At 38.9% G+C, this 19672-nt stretch overlaps 1 protein-coding gene across 14 annotated transcripts in view; it reads left to right on the top strand.

Moving 5' to 3' along the window:
* Nucleotides 1-19672, top strand: part of GLI3 (GLI family zinc finger 3) — a 204360-nt gene that overhangs the window by 137296 nt on the left and 47392 nt on the right. For all 14 annotated transcript variants that reach the window (XM_068202060.1, XM_068202017.1, XM_068202022.1 and 11 more), the window contains 2 exons: nucleotides 1818-1964; nucleotides 9640-9841. In XM_068202060.1, coding sequence (XP_068058161.1) covers nucleotides 1818-1964; nucleotides 9640-9841 — 349 coding nt within the window. The remainder of the gene's footprint in view (nucleotides 1-1817; nucleotides 1965-9639; nucleotides 9842-19672) is intronic.

The following is a 19672-nucleotide window of genomic DNA, read 5'->3' as shown; positions in this document are numbered from 1 at the left end:
TATGTTTTTTGCAGCAGTTAATTTTAAATTTTGCAGCCAAGTTACTGTTTGTTAACCCAGACACTTATGTCAGAAAGCTCAGGAAGTATTTTCAGTCTGTCTGGAAATACGCCATGGCTGCCTAGTACTGTAAAAATTGAAAATCAGTGATTCAGTGTGAGTTACCCATCTTCTAAAATTTGGTCTGAATAATTTCTTTACTATTTCACAGAAAGTGGAAAGATTGTATTTAATTGTGAAATCAATTTGTAATTTGGAAAAAATACCAGCAACTTTTAATTTATCTCAGCTCATTATTGATGCCATTCCTATTCCTGTTTAACATACATCTATTTTTCACAACCCTTTCTTATATGTTATGTTTAACATTTTAACATCAAAAGCACATTCTTTCATTTTATTTGGTAGTAATAAAAGCAGACTATACACTTCAGCAATCTGTTGCTGAATTAACTTTTCTCCAAATTCCAATGCCTTGTTTATGTTCAAAAGAACATTAATTAAAAGTGTAAATCTTGATTCTTTGTTTCTAAGGTTTGCATTTAGGATCTGATTTTCTAATGAAAATATAAATCATCTTTAGCTCTGTGTAGGTAACAATATTCAAAGAATTTCAGCCCAACATTTTGTTTTTATTCAAGATTCAGCTGCTGAGATTAAAGAAAAATCTCATTGAATTATATGAAAGAATATAAAAATAATCTTTTTTACCAGCTTGGGGTGCAGCTCATTAACCTAAGGAACCCTAAGTGTTTTAGGCAAGCTTACATATCATCTTGTGGTGACCAGAGTGTAAACTGTTTTGCAAGTGGGACAGGGAGAGACCAGAGAGAAGGGCTGTTCACCTCAAGTTTCATGGCAGGTCAGGGTCAGGATCAAAGAGGGGGAGCCCATCTTATTTTATGAGTACGTCTTACAAAAGTTCATGAAATGACGCTCTACCTTCAGTAGCATCTGAAGCCTGCTGAGAGATGATCTTTAAGTGATATCAATTTTTGTGTTTGTCCAGGGTTTCCCATTAGTTGACGACCTGCTTGAAAATTGGAAGGGAACAGGAAGCTCTCATGTTATTTTTACATGAAAGAACAGATAATACAAGTCATTATGAGAGGACTGCATCATGATAACCTCACTGATGGGATGTAGAGTCTATTCAGGCTGTGGTTTTGACTCTGCAAATAGGCTTGTGTGTCAAGTATATTTATACATGAACTTTGAAGGGTGGGATAGTCACATTTATTGACTTCAGTCTGTCCTCCTAAAAAACTGACCCTGTGTTGTTCACGGACAGCTATTATTTGTCCTGGAATCATCCTTTATCCCTGTTTGCTACTAAGCACAGACACAGAGGGACATGGTGAGGGAGAATCTTCTAGTCTCCTAAGTAGAGACTCCAGATACCTGAATGCTTATGGAAGTTCACCCTGTTACCTTAGAGATGGATTCCTCTGAGCCAGGATGAGGTAAATGTGAATAAAATGCTAGGAAGGTTTCCCTCCTTTTTTATGTCACTAAATAAATCATACTAGTTTCCATTGCTGTCAGCCTGTCACTTTTTGAGTCACTTAATAATAAATACAAAAATATGAGATCACCAAGCTCATTAATATTTTATGTCTTGCTGGGTTTTTTTTGAATGGTGTTATTACAGTACCATTGGTTGAAATATATTGACCAATGGTGGCATAGTGCAGACATTGCATTACATTAAAAAATAAACAAGCTGTTTTAATGGCCAGAGAAACCGGCACTGTGATAAAACTTTCCTTCTTGTTTATCTTACGTCATTAATGGTACTTTTATGTTGTTTTTTTTAGCTCCACATGCTGGCGTCAGTCCAGCTGAATATTATCATCAGATGGCTCTGTTGGCAGGCCAGCGCAGCCCGTACGCAGACATCATTCCTTCAGCTGCCACTGCAGGAGCCGGGGCTCTTCATATGGAATATCTTCATGCCATGGATAGTGAGTGATATTTTCTAGAAATATAGACGGTCCTACAAAGGGAACCACGTGGCTGTTTGTAGTCTGACCCAAAAGCCTCCTCATGAGGCTGGAGGGCCAGAGAATTGATTGCCAAATGCACAAGGGTTATGTCAAGCCTAAAAGTAAACTTTGAAAGAAAGTAGGGAGAGGAGCAGGACTGCTCCTGAAAACAGGTTATAAATTTTATTTCTAGCAGGGCTTGAGTGCTTTTGAAATTGTCCTTTTCTATTTGCAATCAGTAATTCACTTTCATAGTTAGGGTGAGCATTTCCCTGATGAGCTCTCTGTTAACAGAAGGTTTACATCTGTTTTTTCTGTTAGGAGAGCATGCGCTGCACCTTTCAGAGAGTGCTAGCTGCACTTACAAGTTGTGTATCATAGACCAGTAGACCAGCGACCGCTGGTAAATTGAAGCAGTTTGCTGAATTCTCAAAGATCCCAACTTAGTTTTCCATAACATATTAAGAGCCTTCTTTATCCACTCAGTATCTTTCAGTCCTCTAATCTGTCTCTGTTTCTCTGTTGAAGGAGGAAAAGAGAGGACCCCATTGCAAACTGCTTGCTACTGCTTCTTTTGATCTACCAGAAGGGATTTGCAGAGCATTCCCCTCGAGTCATAGATGCTTACATGCTTTCCAGGATGTACTCTGTTCCTTCTGATGAGGGCAATAAAAAATGGTGACAAGAAAAGGTGGTGATGTTGACTTTGGCTTGGTAGTACAGACCAATGCAATAGTGTTAGACAACTGTATTTTCCTGTAGAATTTTAAACTTTTTGTTTACATGCGATTTCTTCTTCCTGCTGTTGGCTGCACACAATAGTTGGTGATCTCAAGGAGCGTGAGTGTTGGGAGGTTAACCTCTGGAATGCACAGGAATATAGGAATATATATAGCTAGGCCTGCAGAACACATGCCTTGGAATGTGAAGTACTTGACTGACCAATAATTTTTATAAGAGTCAGGCAAGACAGATAGTTATGAAACTGTACAGGAAAGATTTTTTTCATTCTGTTTCCTTGCTAATAAAGGATTTTTAAAATTAGTTTTCTATTATCAGTCTCACTCCACCAGTAGTATGCATAAAGAATTGACAGTAACATACCTTGAGCACACTGCAGAAACACAGTAAACTCATGCAAGTAGTCTGGACTTAAACCAGAAATTAATGTGCAGAGTTAGGTACTTGAAAGCTTAAGAATATGATACTTCTGATTTGGATTTTGAGAGAGATAGAGAGAGATGAGGCACACTGCTAAAACACTGAATGCCTATTAATAATACCTTGCAGAATGGAAACGCTGTTACACGTAGTTCAGGTAATGTAAATTTGCTGCTGTGTTCCAGGTGCAAGGAAAAATCCCCAGCTTGCATGAATGGGCACGTTTTCCTTGAAAAGGATCATAGAATCCTAGAATAGTTTGGGTTGTAAGGGAACTATGAAGGTCATCTACTCAAACTTCACATGCAATGAGCAGGGATATTTTAAATTTTCAAGGGGTTTGGTTCCTACTGTGAGAAGGTGTGTCTGAATGCATGTAAGTAGCTGTACCAAACTGCATTCTTGGATGCAGATTTGATCTAATGGGTTTATTCAGCCTTTAGAAAGGTAGATACCCATATATACACCCAAAAACTTGATGAACCAGAAGACTTTGCAGTAGTCATACAAATAATGGCATTTGCAGAAGGATCTTCCTGTGTTAATAGAGATTGTATATGTTGTAATCTACATAGAATTGCATCTTTTGCATCCCAAGAATGTTATCACTTCTTACTTAACAGGAAATGTTTTGACCTTTGCCCATAATTTCATCCCATTCATAAAAGGTACCTAAACACTATCTTTATTAAGGATATTTGTGTTCACCAGCTCTAGCTAGGATACATTTGAAATGCATACTTTAATTTGTTTTGTGTTTGTTTTTAAAAATTAAGATCACACATTTAAGATTAATTATACCAGCAACTTTTCAATTAGGCATTTTTCAGAGTTAGAGAAAAAAACTGCACTATTATGCAAATGGGTTATTTTTAAACAGTAAATAGAGAATTAAAATAAGAGTGAATCCTAGTAAGGTCACTCAGCTCACCTTCTGTATTTGATGAGAATGTGTTTAGTCAGGCAATAGCTGCTTTTATCTAAATAGAGTATGAAGCTACCCTTTTACTTTGTAAAAACTAATTAAAACTATCTTAACTTGCATGGGTATACAGCAAATTAATTGTCATTAAGTAGGAAGCTGAATGTCCTATCATTCATCATGCAAAAGAAAACCCCTTTCTTCTTTGTCAGATTTTTAGATTAGAAACGAGAACAAAACAATTAGCAGGAAGTTGATATTAAGACTTTATAAAAATCCCCAATAACAATGCCCACGTATGCATTTAATAACAAAGTACAGTGATCAGTGGGAACCAATGCCATTTGTTTGGGTCTTTCTTCTTAAGGATTTGTATGGTGATCTTAAAAGTAGTCTTTCGCCTTTGCCCAGTCTTGTCAAAGGAAGCAGAAGACACATGAGTAGTTTCCCTCATTATCTGCTATCACATTCTAAGCAAGTTGACTCAACTGACTGAAAGGCTGCTGCTCATTTATCCCACACAACAACCAAATAGATACAAGCAAGACATTGTTCTTCTTTTGTAAAGCAAGTCTGTCTCCTAGTTGTGTGCTTATACAGCATCTAGCACAGAAATTTGGAATCTCTACCCCCTCCTGTAGTGCAAATAATAATTCCAACACCAGCATACACTGAGTTCCAAACTGTGTTACACACAGTATATGCAGTTTGGGGTTTTCTGTTTTCCTCTGTGGTGCTGGAAAACTGATTTTGAATGGGGATTATAGGAGTGGGAGAATTGTTAATCAGAGGTTAAGTCTTACCCAAGGAGCAGTAGACTTCTTGAAGCTCTGAACTTCAGTGTCCATGAACTGTCTAATACATTGCAGAAGAATAAAACCAAGATTATGTGTGCTTAATTGTAATTCTTCTTCCTCCTGTCCTGAGTGGCATGAAAACTAGACCAAAATTTTCTCTGCTGCTATAAAGCTTTTCTACAGTTTTGGTGGCCAGAGACCCTGAGCAAGCCCTGCTATCTTCTTGCTTGTTCTAAAAATGTCAGATTTGTTACCTTTAAGTATAGCATCAGAATAGGAGTGGAGTAGATGTGGAAGTTATTGACAGCACCACAGTAGCAACAACTGAAATTACTTGTAGGTGCTGTAAAGATGTTGAATGCCAAAACTGTCTTAAAGCACTATAACAATTTTAAAAATCACTGTCTTTTGGGTTGATAGGTGCATTTTTCACTTGGGGAATATGTTCTACTCTCCTAAATGAGGTTCAGTGGAACACAAGCATGTTTCCTGAGGTTTCAAGATTCCAAAGTATGAATAACCTCACTCAGATTTACTTTTGTCTATCCTCACACAGAACAGGAGGTTTCTCTTTTTCAAAGGTATTTGATTATGACCTACTCCTTTTGGCATTAGAGACTCTGACCCAGCTGACCTAAAGAGTTTGGGCAGCTGTGGTATGTTGACCTTGGCTGGATGTCAGGTGCCCACCAAACTGCTCTATCAGTTCCTCTTCTCAGCTGGATGTGGGAGAGAAAAATAGACGGAAAACAACTCATAGGTTGAGATAAGGCAGTTTACTCAGGCAAAAGTGAAAGACTGCATGTACAGAAGCAAAGAGAAAACAAAAATTTTTATTCTCTACTTCCCACCAGCAAGCAATGTCCATCCACTTCCTGGGAAGCAGGGTTCCAGCACATGGAGGGGTTGCTCTGTAAGGCAAACACTGTAATTAATGAAAGTTCCCTCACCCGCTCCTTTTCTTAGCCATTATGTCTGAGCTGACATCATATGGTGTGGAATATCCCTTTGGTCATTTAGGGTCAGCAGGCCTGGTTGTGTCCCCTCCCAGGATCTTGCTGACTTCCGGCCTCCTAATGGGGAAAATGTTGGAAGGTAGTGCTGTGCCAGCAGCCAAAACTTCTTTCCTGCCAGCAGCCAAAACTTCTTTCCAGCCACCAGTGCAAAGCACAACGCTGTGAGGGCTGCAGTGGGAAAAAATGAACGTCATCTCAGCCAGACCCAAACACCAGCCTGGAGAGTTAAGCCAGAGTGAGAAGCTTTGGACTGGGTTTGGTTTCTGTTTGTCAAAGCACAGTTGGAGAATGAGGGTGGAGTATCAAAGCCATTCCTTCTCTCATCCTGATGACAAATTCATCATTTTGAAAACTAAGACAAAATTTATGATAAACTTTTATAAAGTGAAAACAAAGTTTTTCCACATCTGTAAACAGAAGACAGAAGGAAAAGAGAGAAAGAAAAAAGGTTTGACTTTAAACTCACCCCCTCTAAATGCCCCATGTTCATAGCCTTCAATAAAAACTAGTGCCTGAGACATGTTCAAAGAAGTTTGATTTAAAGGAAGGGAATAAAAAAGGTTTGATGAAGTTTGATTTAAAGAGATGGAATAAATGATACATGTCTGAAGATTGCCTTATAAATGATTAAGCAATGCTAAAAACTTCAACTCAGAAATCAAATTCATGGGCAAATTTGCTGGATGGCATATTCCATTTTTGAAATTTATGATGGAGATAGATATCTGTTATTTTAGAATTGATCTCCATGTCAGAATAAGATCTTTTCTTCTGACACCTGCTGGATTTTTTGTTGGCACACTCGAGTCTTTACTGTCTACTAGTGACTTTTTATTTCTATAATGTCTACTCCAAAAGGGTGACATTTTTAAGCAAATCTCCACTGTCAACTTCCATTTGCGTGCTTTGCCAAAGCTGATGGTTTTTTATCAGCACTTCCACAGAGGTAAATGGATTTTTAGTGAATCAGTGCTCCTTCATTTTCTGATTTTAAAGCATTATTGAGTAGGAAATGTAATACTTTGGTGGGAGAGCACTGTGAGCAGATGAACACCTCAAATTGCTAAATAAATATTGAAGTGATTGTTTTTAAAATAAATGCTGGGCAAGGCTAGAAAGTTTGATTTAGTATTCAGAGGCACGGACAAATTGTGACCTATTCCTTTTTATAGTAGCATACTAATAAATCCATTATATGCTAAATGAATGGTTAAGCAAATGTCCTGTAATGAGTGGCCAGCTCATGCTTAAGACTTTTTAGGCATGTGAAATCTAATTAAACCACAAAGATAGGGCAAAACAGTAATGCCATTCAATTGTGTTTTCAGTTTTAGAAGTTGTGACCCCCCTTGAATTGAATCCCTGTCTCCTGTGGTTGAACTTGGTAGAGCTCTTGCCTGGCTGAAGCAGAAATGTTCCCTTTTTGCAGGATCCTGCAAAATCTCCCTTAGGAGATTGTTCCTGTTGCAGGTAGATGGAGGGGGCTGCTGAATTCCCAGAGCTAGATGGGGCCTGAAACAGGTGCTGCCTGGAGGAAGAGAGGAAGCCTGAGACTACTGTATACGTGGCTCAACCCCTGGTGCTGCCCCTGACAGGAGTGTCTTTCTCCGTCTCTGGCCACAGATGTGGTGCATCCAGTGTGGACACAGGGATGCCCTGGCAGCAGCGGGCAGGCAAGGTGAAGGTGTAGCAAGCACTGGGCAGACATGCAAGAGCCATAGCATGACTTAGGCAAGGGGTAAAGGAGACTGGTTCAGTCCAGAAAGAGTGAGGAGGAGGGAAGTCTCTACAGTTTTAGAGATTGTGCAGAACACTGCAGGGAGTATATGGTCTGCACTTAGCTATGCCCTTGTAAAACCATGATAAAGCACTTGAATTGTATCCTCATCTGGGGTAAATTACACTACAAGCACTAACTTCAGAGGCATTGTTTCAATTCATTCCAGCTGAACAGTCAGCAGAGAAGAATTGTGGATTAAAGATGCAAGTGCAAATTACTACTATTTTTGTTTTACCATGACATGTATGTTGTATTTCCTTGTTAGATATATTGCAGTTTCTTATAGCTGCTGATCATTGTTGTTTCTTATTTTAGAACAAGTAAAAGATCTCTGCCTTTGAAAGACATGAAACACAGCACTAATAAAATATCAGACACAGTTCAATAGCAAACTCCTAAAAAGGAGATAAAACAGATTACAAAAAGTAGCATGTGGTAGGTTTTACAAATAAATAAATGGCTATACCTAAATTTCAAATGATGAATCAAGAGCTTGAATATTCATTGAAGGACTGGAGCTGTATGGACTAAGGCTTATTCTGGAGACAGAGCAGGAAGGAGCAAAACTCTGTATTACTGAGATGCCAAAGAGGATAAGGATTATAAATGGAGATCTGATCACACAGCCACAACAGCAATAAAATGGCAGCCCCTGATACTGTATTAAAATCTTGGCTAGCATGCACAGAAAGAAGGGAAACCCATTCAGGTATGTAGGAAAGCATACTAATAGATTCTAATCTAGCTCTGATCTTAGGATGAGTCTAATTAGAGACATTTGGGCTCTTCTCCTGGTTATTGTTAGACATGTAAACTTAAATGCCCTGCAAAAATAGATCCTGGATGCAAAGATGTTATATATACTGGATGTTTGTGGCCAACTGTGAATTATTAGCGAGTTACAGAGAATGTCAGGGACTCTAGGAGAAGTAGCTGTAAAGCTTTACAGCTGCATCAAACCCAAGACCTGCATGACCCTGGCTGTCAGGATCATTAGGATTCAGTCCTTTACTACAGGTTAAAGGGATTAAAAAGGTAGAAGCAGCAGTACTGTTAAAGGAAATTGTTCAGTGTGCAGTGGGGAAGCTAATTCTCTCCTTACTCTCAATGAAGATAGAAAATAATTAAATAAAGGGAATAAATTTATGGTGATAAATCTTCTGTCAGGACTGCAGAGAGTTGGGATGACATGGTAAAATAGATCAGAAGAGGTAGAGATTTTCAGAACAGGACATAAAATCTAGAAACATAATATTTATTTATTTAAGTGGTATTTGTATGTTTGCCTTCACTTTGCTGCTTTGAAAATCTAATCTCCAGTTTTAAAGAAATTTAGCAGTTGTAGGCCCCTACACACCCCATCAAAAGAATATCGTAGGATCTTGGACAAATTCAAATAAAGCCTACTGTTCCTCATTTTAATGCTTTGAATGTCAATCAGAATTCTGCTGATAGAGCTGGCCCTTTTAGTCTTTGTTTCAGTCCTGATATTTAGTTTTACATCCAGTATTCACCTGGCAGAATTACGGTCAACAAAAGGAAAGCTGCCTCTTCATTTCTATACTGTATTTGACATGTGTAGGTTTGGCTGTTATGTATAAAGTGTTGTGGGTTTGGGCTTGCTGGTATCCCAGATCTGAACCACTGCCTCATTGCTCATGGTTGAATTAATGATGTGAATGTCTAAGAAGCCATCACATTCATAAATCACCAGAAATGAGAGGGATAACTCATAAAAGTCTTTTCCTTTTGTTTAGCCATTTATCATTTTGCTTGCACATTAATAAACAGAGCTCCCCTGAGGTAAGCCATAGGAAGAAAGATTTTTCTTCCTAATTTACCTCGATCGCGGCTAGTAGATCACAGATGAAGGGAGCGGGCTTGTCACAGTGTGCTGGTGTCTCCCTCTACCCATGACTGATAACAAATAAATCCGATGAAGTACCCGGGTGGATAATTGTTTGTGTTTACATAACAGGCGCCAGGTTTCCGAGTCCGAGGTTGTCAGCTCGACCAAGCCGAAAGCGCACGTTGTCCATATCCCCCCTGTCTGACCACAGCTTTGACCTTCAGACCATGATACGGACATCTCCAAACTCCTTGGTCACAATTCTCAATAATTCTCGTAGCAGTTCATCAGCCAGTGGTTCTTATGGCCACTTATCTGCAAGTGCAATAAGGTAAGAACTGTATTTGCTACCTGAATTGTGTATTCTCATTTATGTGTCACACACACCCAAATGTGAACATATACTCATGTTTTTAAGTAACTTGTGGTTTTGTTTTTTTTTTGGTGAATATGTGCATTTTGCAGTTTCTGTAAAATATATTCATCGGAGCTTAATTTAAAGTGCAAAATATTTTTTTCTTGTTCAGAAAGGTAACTACAAGGAACTTTTTGGCCTGTTATTGTCCAGTGCTGGTAATATTTTATCTGACCAGCAGGAACAGTGTGTGTTTGTGTGTCCAGTAATCTGTTTTCAGAGAAGAAACTCTAGGATAGGTTTGTGACTTAAGTCACTTGGTTCCTTTTGCCCATAGATATGATGGACAGTGAAATGTTCCTACGTTACAATCATCAGAAAGTAAAGAGAAACATGGTACTGTTCAATCCAAATGTTTGGCTTTAACTTTTGGGTATTCAAAAGTTTGGTTTTTTTCATGTGTTGAAAGATTTTACATTCTCTGGCTAAATTTTTTTTTATTGGTACCAAGGAAGTACTCTCATCAGAAATGCTTTGATTTTTCACTTGGCTGCTTAACTTGTGTATGCAAGAAAACAGTCAGGAATGGTTGTTCTGGAGGCAGAAGAGCAGAGTGGCAAATGAGATGGACAGAAGTTGTGCAGAAAAGGGAAGCCAATAGGGTACAAAGGAGAGAGAACTAAAGGAATAATGTAAAAAGAAAAAAAAAGGAGTGGAAGAAAATCAAGAACTGCAGCAGGAAAAATGGAGGACATTTTTGTATTTGTGGTATGGCTATATGTTAACTGAGAAAAGCTCCTTTGGTCTTCTAAAAAAAAAAATCCCCCACCTCTCCAAAGTGTCAGAAAATACTGGGCTTGCATTTATAACCCTCAAAGAGTGCTTCTGGGCCCTGGATTAACAGCAGCTTTCACCCTCAATTTGCAGTGAGGCAAAGGAACAAGTCCCTACAGCAGTTTCTTGAGCTAGGGCACCCATTTTTAGGCAAGGCTCAAAAACATTACCAAGGTCAGGCCCCTGTATGGGCCATTCACTAAAAAAGTCAGATTTGATGAGCCTCGTGGGTCCCATCCAACTCAGAATATTCTGTGAAATCTGTGAAATGCCACTGTGGCAAAAATTACACATTTACAGCTTTGAAAACAGGCTGTGGGGGTTTTCACTCCTGTAGAAGATGGGGCACACAACTGGTGTGTTAGAAACCATGAGCCTGACAAACTCTGGGAGTGACAGCACTGCAGATACTGGTATTAGTGTAAGTGCTCTGTTTTCCTTTTTAAGCACTTTTAAATAGTCATGCTTTGTAGCTCTGATGTACTTGAGTAGCTGTGTAGTATTTCACAGGTACAGGTATCACTCTCAATACAGTTTGGCAGTCAGTGGAGCCATGGTCCCAGTTATGAATCTCCTTAATGAGGAAAGTGATTTATGTTGATGGCTGGCAGCAGTGGAGGTGTGCTATCTGCACTGTCATTAAGATAGGATGGCATTTAGTAACTAAACTTCTTTCCCATAGCTTGTAACTGTGGTAAAGCAAATAGTGTATGAAAGTTGGCATAGTCTCTATAGCGTAGTAAGTCTTCTCTCCTTTTACTCTTCCAAAGCAAAGCTGGAGTCAGACAAATGGTTTTGTTGAAGACAGTTGTGGAACTGGAGGGAGTTGTGGGCAAAGACTGAGTAAGGATGCTAGGAGTCTTCAAAGTGAGTCTTTTGAACTGGCGTCACTGAAGAAAGCAATGCTTGTGTGACTGAACCTATGATTGACCAAAGCTTTCAGCCCTTTCCTGGTCATACTTCCCAGGAATGCATAATACAAAATTTCACATGATTTTGAATTAAGATTTTTTTTTTGTTTTTATTAGAGTATGTCCATTCAGCATGCAAAGTTGGAAATGTACACCTCCATTCTTCTCAGCTGAAAGGAAGGAAAGGGAGAGCTCTTCTTCCTGCTTTGTAACTCACCTCTGTTGGTGCCTTTTAACTTCTCATGTGTTAACCTGTCTATATACACCAAAATAAACAGTGATGTAAGGTATTAAACCCAAACCACATTTCATTGCCTTAATAAATTCCAAGGCTAAATGCCAACAGGACTGTCAGTAAAACCTAATTTAATATTCACTGTCTTGCAAATAATGCATTCAGCACAAGAACTGTTGCATTGAATAAAACCTTAGGTTCATCCCTTTTAATATCCTGTCAGCAACCATGATCAAAGTCTAGAAAAAAACATCTCCTGGTGTAAAATCCCATCTTCTGGAAGCGTGCAGGTTAACGTCATTGGAGTTGCTGCAAGAAAATGGTACAATTCAGCAAGCCACTAGATGGAATTGCAAGACAGGAAGGATTTCTACTTTCAATAGTATCAGTAGCATTAACTGTACTTAACATTACACAGTCCTTCTACTTCTTGGTATTGTTTCCTGTGTTTTTTAACTTAGTCCAAATAGTTTACACTTGACAGCATTTTTCATGGTAAATACCTGTCTAATGCTGAATATTTCCAAAAAGCATCAGCAAAGTTATTCATGTATCCAAATGAAGTTAGGGAAAAAGAGTTTTTTCTGTGCAAACCAGAAGAACTATTGCCTTTTTACTGGAAAGCTGAACTTTGCCAGGGATGTTGCCTAGATGATGTAGATGTAATCTTTGCTGTTCTTGAGAAACTGTCCCATTTAGCCAAGTGATAAGCCCTTAAGAGGTTTCTATTAGCATGTGTTAAATAAACTAAGCACTCAGCATGTTCCAGTCCAGGGCCCACAGATAGGAAGGAGGACCTTTCCCTGCAGCTGCAGTTCTGGTCCCTCCTTGGGAAGCCTGTGGAGGCTCAGCTGTCTGTTTAGCCATAACAGTTTTGTGAAACAGAAAGCAGTCTTTAGAGGAGACAGGAGTCAGCCCAGAAACTGTACAGGCTAAGCAAGTTGGCACAAAATGCCTTTCTATAACACAACATAGACTTGCAGCAGAAGAGAGAAAAGGCTGCAAAATAAAGCACGCAGAAGCCGGTCATTCAGAGAATGAAGGTACTGCCCCCTTGTGATTGTGCTCTGATACCATCTTTAACTTCAGGGTTGCACAGTATTTATAGGGCCCCTGTCTTCTTCAGTGCACAGCCTGAACAGCCTGAACAGCCTCTGTGGATCAGTGAGAGCCACAGGACACTGCCTCACCTGTCCCAGACAGCCTAAAAGAGGAGGGAGCCTCGTACCTGGTTGTTTGCTGCCTGGGGGGCAGACTGTGCTCTTGCATCACAATTCCAGACTGATGCTGGGCAAACTGAGCTAGTCAGAAATGACCACCAGGCTCAGTTTGTCTTCTGGAGTCCCAGCCTACCACACTTAATTTTGCAGAGGAGTCAAATTGCTCACAGCCATGACTTGAAGATACTGACAGCTGTTTTGAGCATTTTGTATACTCTGTCATGTTAAGTAGCCCAGATCTTCTTGCCTGAAACTGGGCAACTACAAAGAGTGACACTTTTTGCCTCCATCTTTCTTTGATTCATGTTCCTGTGCAAAATTAATCCTTCCCCTTCACCTCAGAGGGAGGTTGAAAGCGTTAATGTTTTGTGAAGCAATTATATTATACAGTGATGAGCACAGTGGAGAAGCTCAGGAGGGTGTCAGTAATTATTTATTCACTGATGGTTTAAATACAAGGAAAGGAAGGCCTATGGGCATTACTCTGGGCACAGAGAAGAAAAGTACCAGAGGGCCTCTTGCTGAAAGCTTCTGTGTGTCTTGTGGACTGAAGGAGTTAAGAATCATGCAGAGGGGGAAAGGGTTGTGCTGTCACATAACTAAAAGCTGATGAGTCAGTGCATGAAGATTATGGGCAGGTTTACTTCTCGTATTTAGTTTTGTGGGTTCAATGCTCTTTTACACACGTTTTTGTAAAGATACTACTTGTGTTATGGAAGTGCCTCGAGGACCTCACTGGTCTTTGCATGGGCTAAAAAAAGAGGCTGAACGATTACATCCTGTGCTTCATGCAGCTTTTCAGCATTGGATCCTCTGTATGAGCACCATGGGATGCTGAGGATGAAATCAGGTGAAAAGAGCCACATTTTGGTCTCTGTTTGTACAAAGTCAAGCACAGAAGGGCTCTTGTCTTTGACATGGGTAGACTGTAGATTGAATAATAAATACTAGTAGTTCAGCACAATCCAGAGAGAGCTCCGCTTGGCGGGTGCTTTGCCGTTGTCAGCTGGCAGTGTAGTGCTGTATCCTGGCTGCTGGCTGAGTACTTGAAAAGGAGATGACACTCCTGCTGACAGCTAATAGTGGATCTCCTTTCGCACACCAGGTAGAGCTTCTACTTTGTGCATTTGAAAACACCTGGTTTAGGTCTCAGCTGGGAGAGATTATGCAGAAAGGAGATGTGTGAAAGAGCATCAAATGAGGATAATCCTTCATTTGACATTTACTCATTTGGTTACCTGCCTCAGTCCTGCAGTGCAGCACTCCTGCTATTAATCCTTTGTCAAGATGTACTTAATATTATATCTGCTACCTGTGACAATTATTAGACTTTGCACTTCAGTAGCCCTTCTTTTTGAGAGACAGCATGGTTTAGAGTGAGTATAGAGGGGGTAATCACTTCCCATGATATTAAGAGTACTGATTCAAAACCTTTGCAAAAGATTAACTGGTCTTTAATAAACAAAGGAGGCTGGGACTTCATGTTCTATAAGATTTTAAATTTAGAACCTCTAGTCCTTTAGCAATGCTGTGATACCAAAATTACAAAGTCAGTTTTCAGAAAGTGATATGGATTCCTTGTCAGAGCAAAGGTGTTTAAGTCAGTAGTTCCACCTACTACAAGTGACTTTCTTTGGGTCTAGGCAGATATAACCGTGAATATAACTTAGCCATCTCATAACCTGTGAAAATTCTGCTTCATGTGAGGACAAGAGCCCTTTGGGATCTCCTTGAAGGTTTGAAAGAAACCAAGAAAACACAGTAGCACTTCATTTTTTCCTCCATATGCTGCCCGGATAGATTCAGAACAATTAACATAGTGTGGTTAATTACAGCCAGAACCTGGCTGCTCTGGGTCCTGTCACTTTGCTCTGGGTTGATCTGAAGCATCAGGGAATGGTGGCAAAGATACTTTCACAAAGAGCACTAGAAGGGGATAGCCAGGTTTGTAGAGTTCTCTTAGACAGCAATGGATTAACATCAGTGAGGAAGACAAGAGTTGTGTTTCTGCAAGCAGGTATTGGATTCTCCGTTATTTCCTCATCTCATATAAGCTCCTTGTATAGAATGATTGTTGTATAATGAGTCAGTGCTCAGTATCTAGAGATGAGTGACTATGTAATAATTTTTCCAGTTTTCCTTTGCAAACACAAAGAGAAAATAAAGAGAAAAATAAAAATAAAGTTAAGATATCCAAATGAAAAAAAGTTATCAATAGAGAAAAGTGAAAAGTATCTTTAGCAGAGAGCGCAACAGTCTAATTATACACTCTATTAAAAAAAAAAAAAGGAAAGAGTATCCTTTTATCAGGTTTAAATTAACCAGTTTTTGAATTTAACAGAATGTCTCAGTTATAAGACTGGAAGCCCTCATGTTCTCAATCCTCCTTCTTTATTCAATATTTTATATATTCTTATTATGTCTCCTCTTATTCATCTCCTTTCTGATGTTGTTTTCCATCTGCTCCTTAGAGTTCTTGCATTGTTTTTTCTGCTAATATTGTTTGAAAGTCTCATTCTACTACATGCAATAATATTCCAGGGGAGGAACAGCAATTTAAATGCACCATGATTTTTTCTCATTTTTTTCTACACCCAATTGTTTTAACATGTTTAACATGTATGAAGCCATAGCTTCATGTTGATCAAATTTTCATTCCTTCATTGAATTCTGCATTGAGACAAGCAAGTGCTTTTTGTCATTTGTCTCAGTGAATTTAGAACCAGTGTATGAGTAGCTCTGACTCCATTTCAGTATCGATATGCATCTTGCTATCAGTATTGCTCATTCATCTAGCATACTGGTCTCTAAAGATAACCACTTAGCTTTTACCATGCTGCTTAAAATAATTTTGTCACATATGCAGATATAATTTTTTCATTTCTCAGCTCCATGCCCAGATTGCTGACAATTGCACTATGAAACAGGAGACCCCATCTGAGAATTTGAATCTAACCTTTGCTTAAATCCAACTGCTTAATTCTTACCTTTGCTTTGTGTTTTAGACTGTAAGTTGTAAGTTTGTATATTTCTCTAATTGTATCTGTGTAAAACGACACACTCAAATGCTGGATAATGAAATTAAAAAGGACAAGTTTAGCGTAGCACAGGTAGAACAAAATACATTAAAAACAATGTTTTGCAAGAAGCTCATATGATAGGATGTGTAGGATAAAGAGTTTGTTAATTATGTCAGCGATATAGGTGTTGTGTTATTTTATTATCACTCATTGGGATCTGCCTAAGTTAGATGCAGCGCTGACTTTGACTGAAAGCCTTTCTTACATTAAAAGCTTTCTGGTTAAATGTATGCAAATGTAAATGAAGGCTTTGTTTCAGTTCAGATTGAGTCAAATTGTAACCCCCCTGAAACAGGTCTTACTATAACTAGACCTTCACATATGTGCAATATATAGGGCTTTATTCTCCATGGTCTTGTACTGTGGTTAATCTAGAGAAGGGAATATAATGCTCTATCCTGCAATAATAGCTTCATTTCATACCTTCTATCATGAAGTATGAATGGCATAGAAGTGCCACAAAGTGAATAAAAGTGAAATTCACCGGTATTACAGAAAGTTGCATCTATATCAGGCTCTGTGAAAATATAGCCATGCAGCTAGCCTCCTGCACAAAGCTCATGTAGATTATAGGAGGGTGACATTCAGGGAGATTGTTTCAGAGGTCACTTACATCTTGCATCAGAAAGTGGTGGATGTTCCTCACCAGAAACACCAGAAACATGAATGGCAAGAATTCTGCCTTTGGAAAGTGTAAAATCTAAGGAGCTGAGCAACATAAAGAATGCAGACTACATAGGCACATATTGCGTGCCCATTTGCATGTACAGGTGCACCTATATACAACTGAGATTATGTATACATGCCTGTAAATCTGTATGTCACAGATCTTGTATTTAAAAGTCCATTTGAAGCAACTTGCTCTAGACTGGTTCAGTGTTTCTAAAAGAATCTAAACTCATTCATTGAACCCAGAGCAATATTAATTCCAGGAAAGTTCTCAAGCCAGTACAAGTGTGCTGGAGTTCAGCACTTCATTACTTCATTTTCAGACCCTAAAAGCAAGTATTAATTAGCACTTTGAATATAATAAATTATACCAGTTTTAGAAGCCTGCAAGTGCTTAGCCATGAATTTAATTCAAAATTATGTTTGCTAGAAGTGGCATGAACTTGCATGGAGGGAGCACAGATAAATTATGCAAGGTACCATTAATACGAAGTCCAGTTAGGATACTAAGGATTCCTTAACAGGAATAATCCAGTGAGAAGGACAAAGCTGACAGTGCTGTCTGACCATGTAAGGTTAATCAATGTGGCCCTGTTGCTCTCAATGAAACAATGCCATTTTACTTTGGATATGGCAATGTATTCACGAAGAAAAATTTCACCTAGCCTAGCAGATAAAACAGAGTAGATAATAAGGCAAGCTGAAGAGAAAGTACAAACCACACTCTGTTAATTTTAATCTGGTAATAGAAAAGTAAAAAAAAACGCCAAAAAACGGGCAATGATGTATGTGAATTAAATGACTGTACAATGATGGTTATTATCTGATGGAAACTGGAAAACATAGTAAAATACATGCTCTACTTTATTAGATGCAGAATATGTCTTTTTACCAATTCATTTAGATGGCTTTTCTCTAAGTTAATGATTTTTAATGCAACGTGTGAACATTACAGATACAAAAGAATATTTGAAACTTAGTCATTTTTGAAATATTTTTTCAAAGGATTTCAAGTCTCATACCTGCATTCAAGATCACACTATGTCTGGTTTCATAGTCAAAGTTTGGTGTTGTTTTCCCCTGTACTTGAATAGCGAGCCATAAAAACTAATGATGTCTTTTCTGCATTGCCTACTCAAAGTGCAGTGTTGTCAGTTAAAAATTCAGGGAGAGGAACAGAATTTAAATCATAATTTTTTATTAGTAAAAGTATTACATATATTGTGGGTAAATTGCTCTAAACAGAAGTGCATTTTAAAGTCTCTCTTCCTGTAATGCTGTTTGGGTTTTGGTTTGTGTCTAAGATACTTTAAACAGTAAGAGTTTCACAAATCTCTTCAGGGCTGCAAGGTTGCCAAGTCACTCATGTGTCCTGAGCAATTTGTCAACATTCACTCTAGCAGGTTGTTGCCATGAGGAGAAGTAGAGGACAGAGTTGGAAACTTCTTTTCACTCACTCCTGTGTATTTACAAGGAACATAGGTAATTCCTGTTTCTGCCAACTCAAACAACAGGAGACTGTTTCCTTTCAGGTTGTTACTGGTTGCTTCTTATCTTCTGCATCCTTGTCTAAGGAGAACTCACTGGCTTGTTTTCTTCTACACCTCTTCTGAGGTCTAACTATGAGTCTGTCCTGCTGACTGTCCACAGCTTTTCACATCTGAGTATGCAGCATTCCTGGCGGCATCTTGTACATATACATTGTTCCATCAAAAGATCTATATAAACTTCAATGCATGAAGTCAGCTTATGCAGATCCCCTCAGCACCATGGCTCAGCTCCCATCCATGCTTACAGATGTCCTGTATTTTGAACAGTGGCTCCTACATGGCAGTTTATCATGGGATGAATGAAGCTGTTTCTTTTATTAGGTTTTATTTTTTAAGAAAAATATCTGAGCATGTGAAAAGCAGTTTTTGACCGCTGTTAACTCATTACTTGTATTATGACATACTTCTGTTGAGATTACTGTGTCTGTAAGACCCAGACTTTAGGACAGCACTTAAGGACTTGCTGAAGTCAGTCTCTCTTCAGAAGTATTTAAGAGGTGCTTTCTTGAGCAGTAGTTGGGTCCATCCAAACAGTAAAGGTGCTTATTTGCCTCTTAACAACTTTCTTAAGCAATTTATAAGGACTTTAAAAATGTAAATTACAAACTAAAGGTGAAATACTGGCCTAGTCTAAGTAAAGGATCAAAACATCATTGAATTCAGTGAGTCCGGATAGTCTTCCAACATCAGCAGTTTCTTACTAACCCTGATTTCTCGGTTTCCCTTGTCTACAGGCTTCATGCAACTCTTAAGGGATAATGAGACAAAGTGGTGACATCTGTACCTATTTGAGCATGAGTATTACATATATTGTGGGTAAATTGCTCCAAACAGAAGTGCATTTTAACGTTAACTAGGTGTTATCCTAGTTTGTGATGATCAGCGTTAGTGAACAGGAAGGCAGTCCACCTACAAACTACTTAGCCCTTTCTTGAGCTGGGGTCCTTTTTCGAGGGATTTGTATAATTTGGTCTGTCTAGTGTAGGTCCCTGATGGCAAGAGCAAATGATGGAGGCTGTAGAGCAAACAGGGAGTGCCAAGGTTTTTCCACAAGTCAGGAAGGGCCTGCATGTATCCTTGCAGTGCTGGTTGCACCCTCCCTCATGAAGCGAATATTAAGATTGTGAATGCACCACCCAGACATCAAAGACCCTTCAAAGGCCAAAAGGCCTGAAGCCCTCTCCTGCCCCATGATCTAGATGAACACAGTGTGTCTCACTAATGCCCCATGTTCCTGTCCAGTGACCTGTTCTGCATTGTTTTATTTCAAAAGATGTTGGGCAGTTGGGATACAACAAGGACAAGCAA

This window comes from Anomalospiza imberbis, chromosome 1 (assembly GCF_031753505.1).
Source record: "Anomalospiza imberbis isolate Cuckoo-Finch-1a 21T00152 chromosome 1, ASM3175350v1, whole genome shotgun sequence".
Classification (NCBI taxonomy): Eukaryota; Metazoa; Chordata; class Aves; order Passeriformes; family Viduidae; genus Anomalospiza; species Anomalospiza imberbis.
Note: the sequence above shows the minus strand (reverse complement) of the source record. Positions and strands in the feature narration are given on the sequence as shown.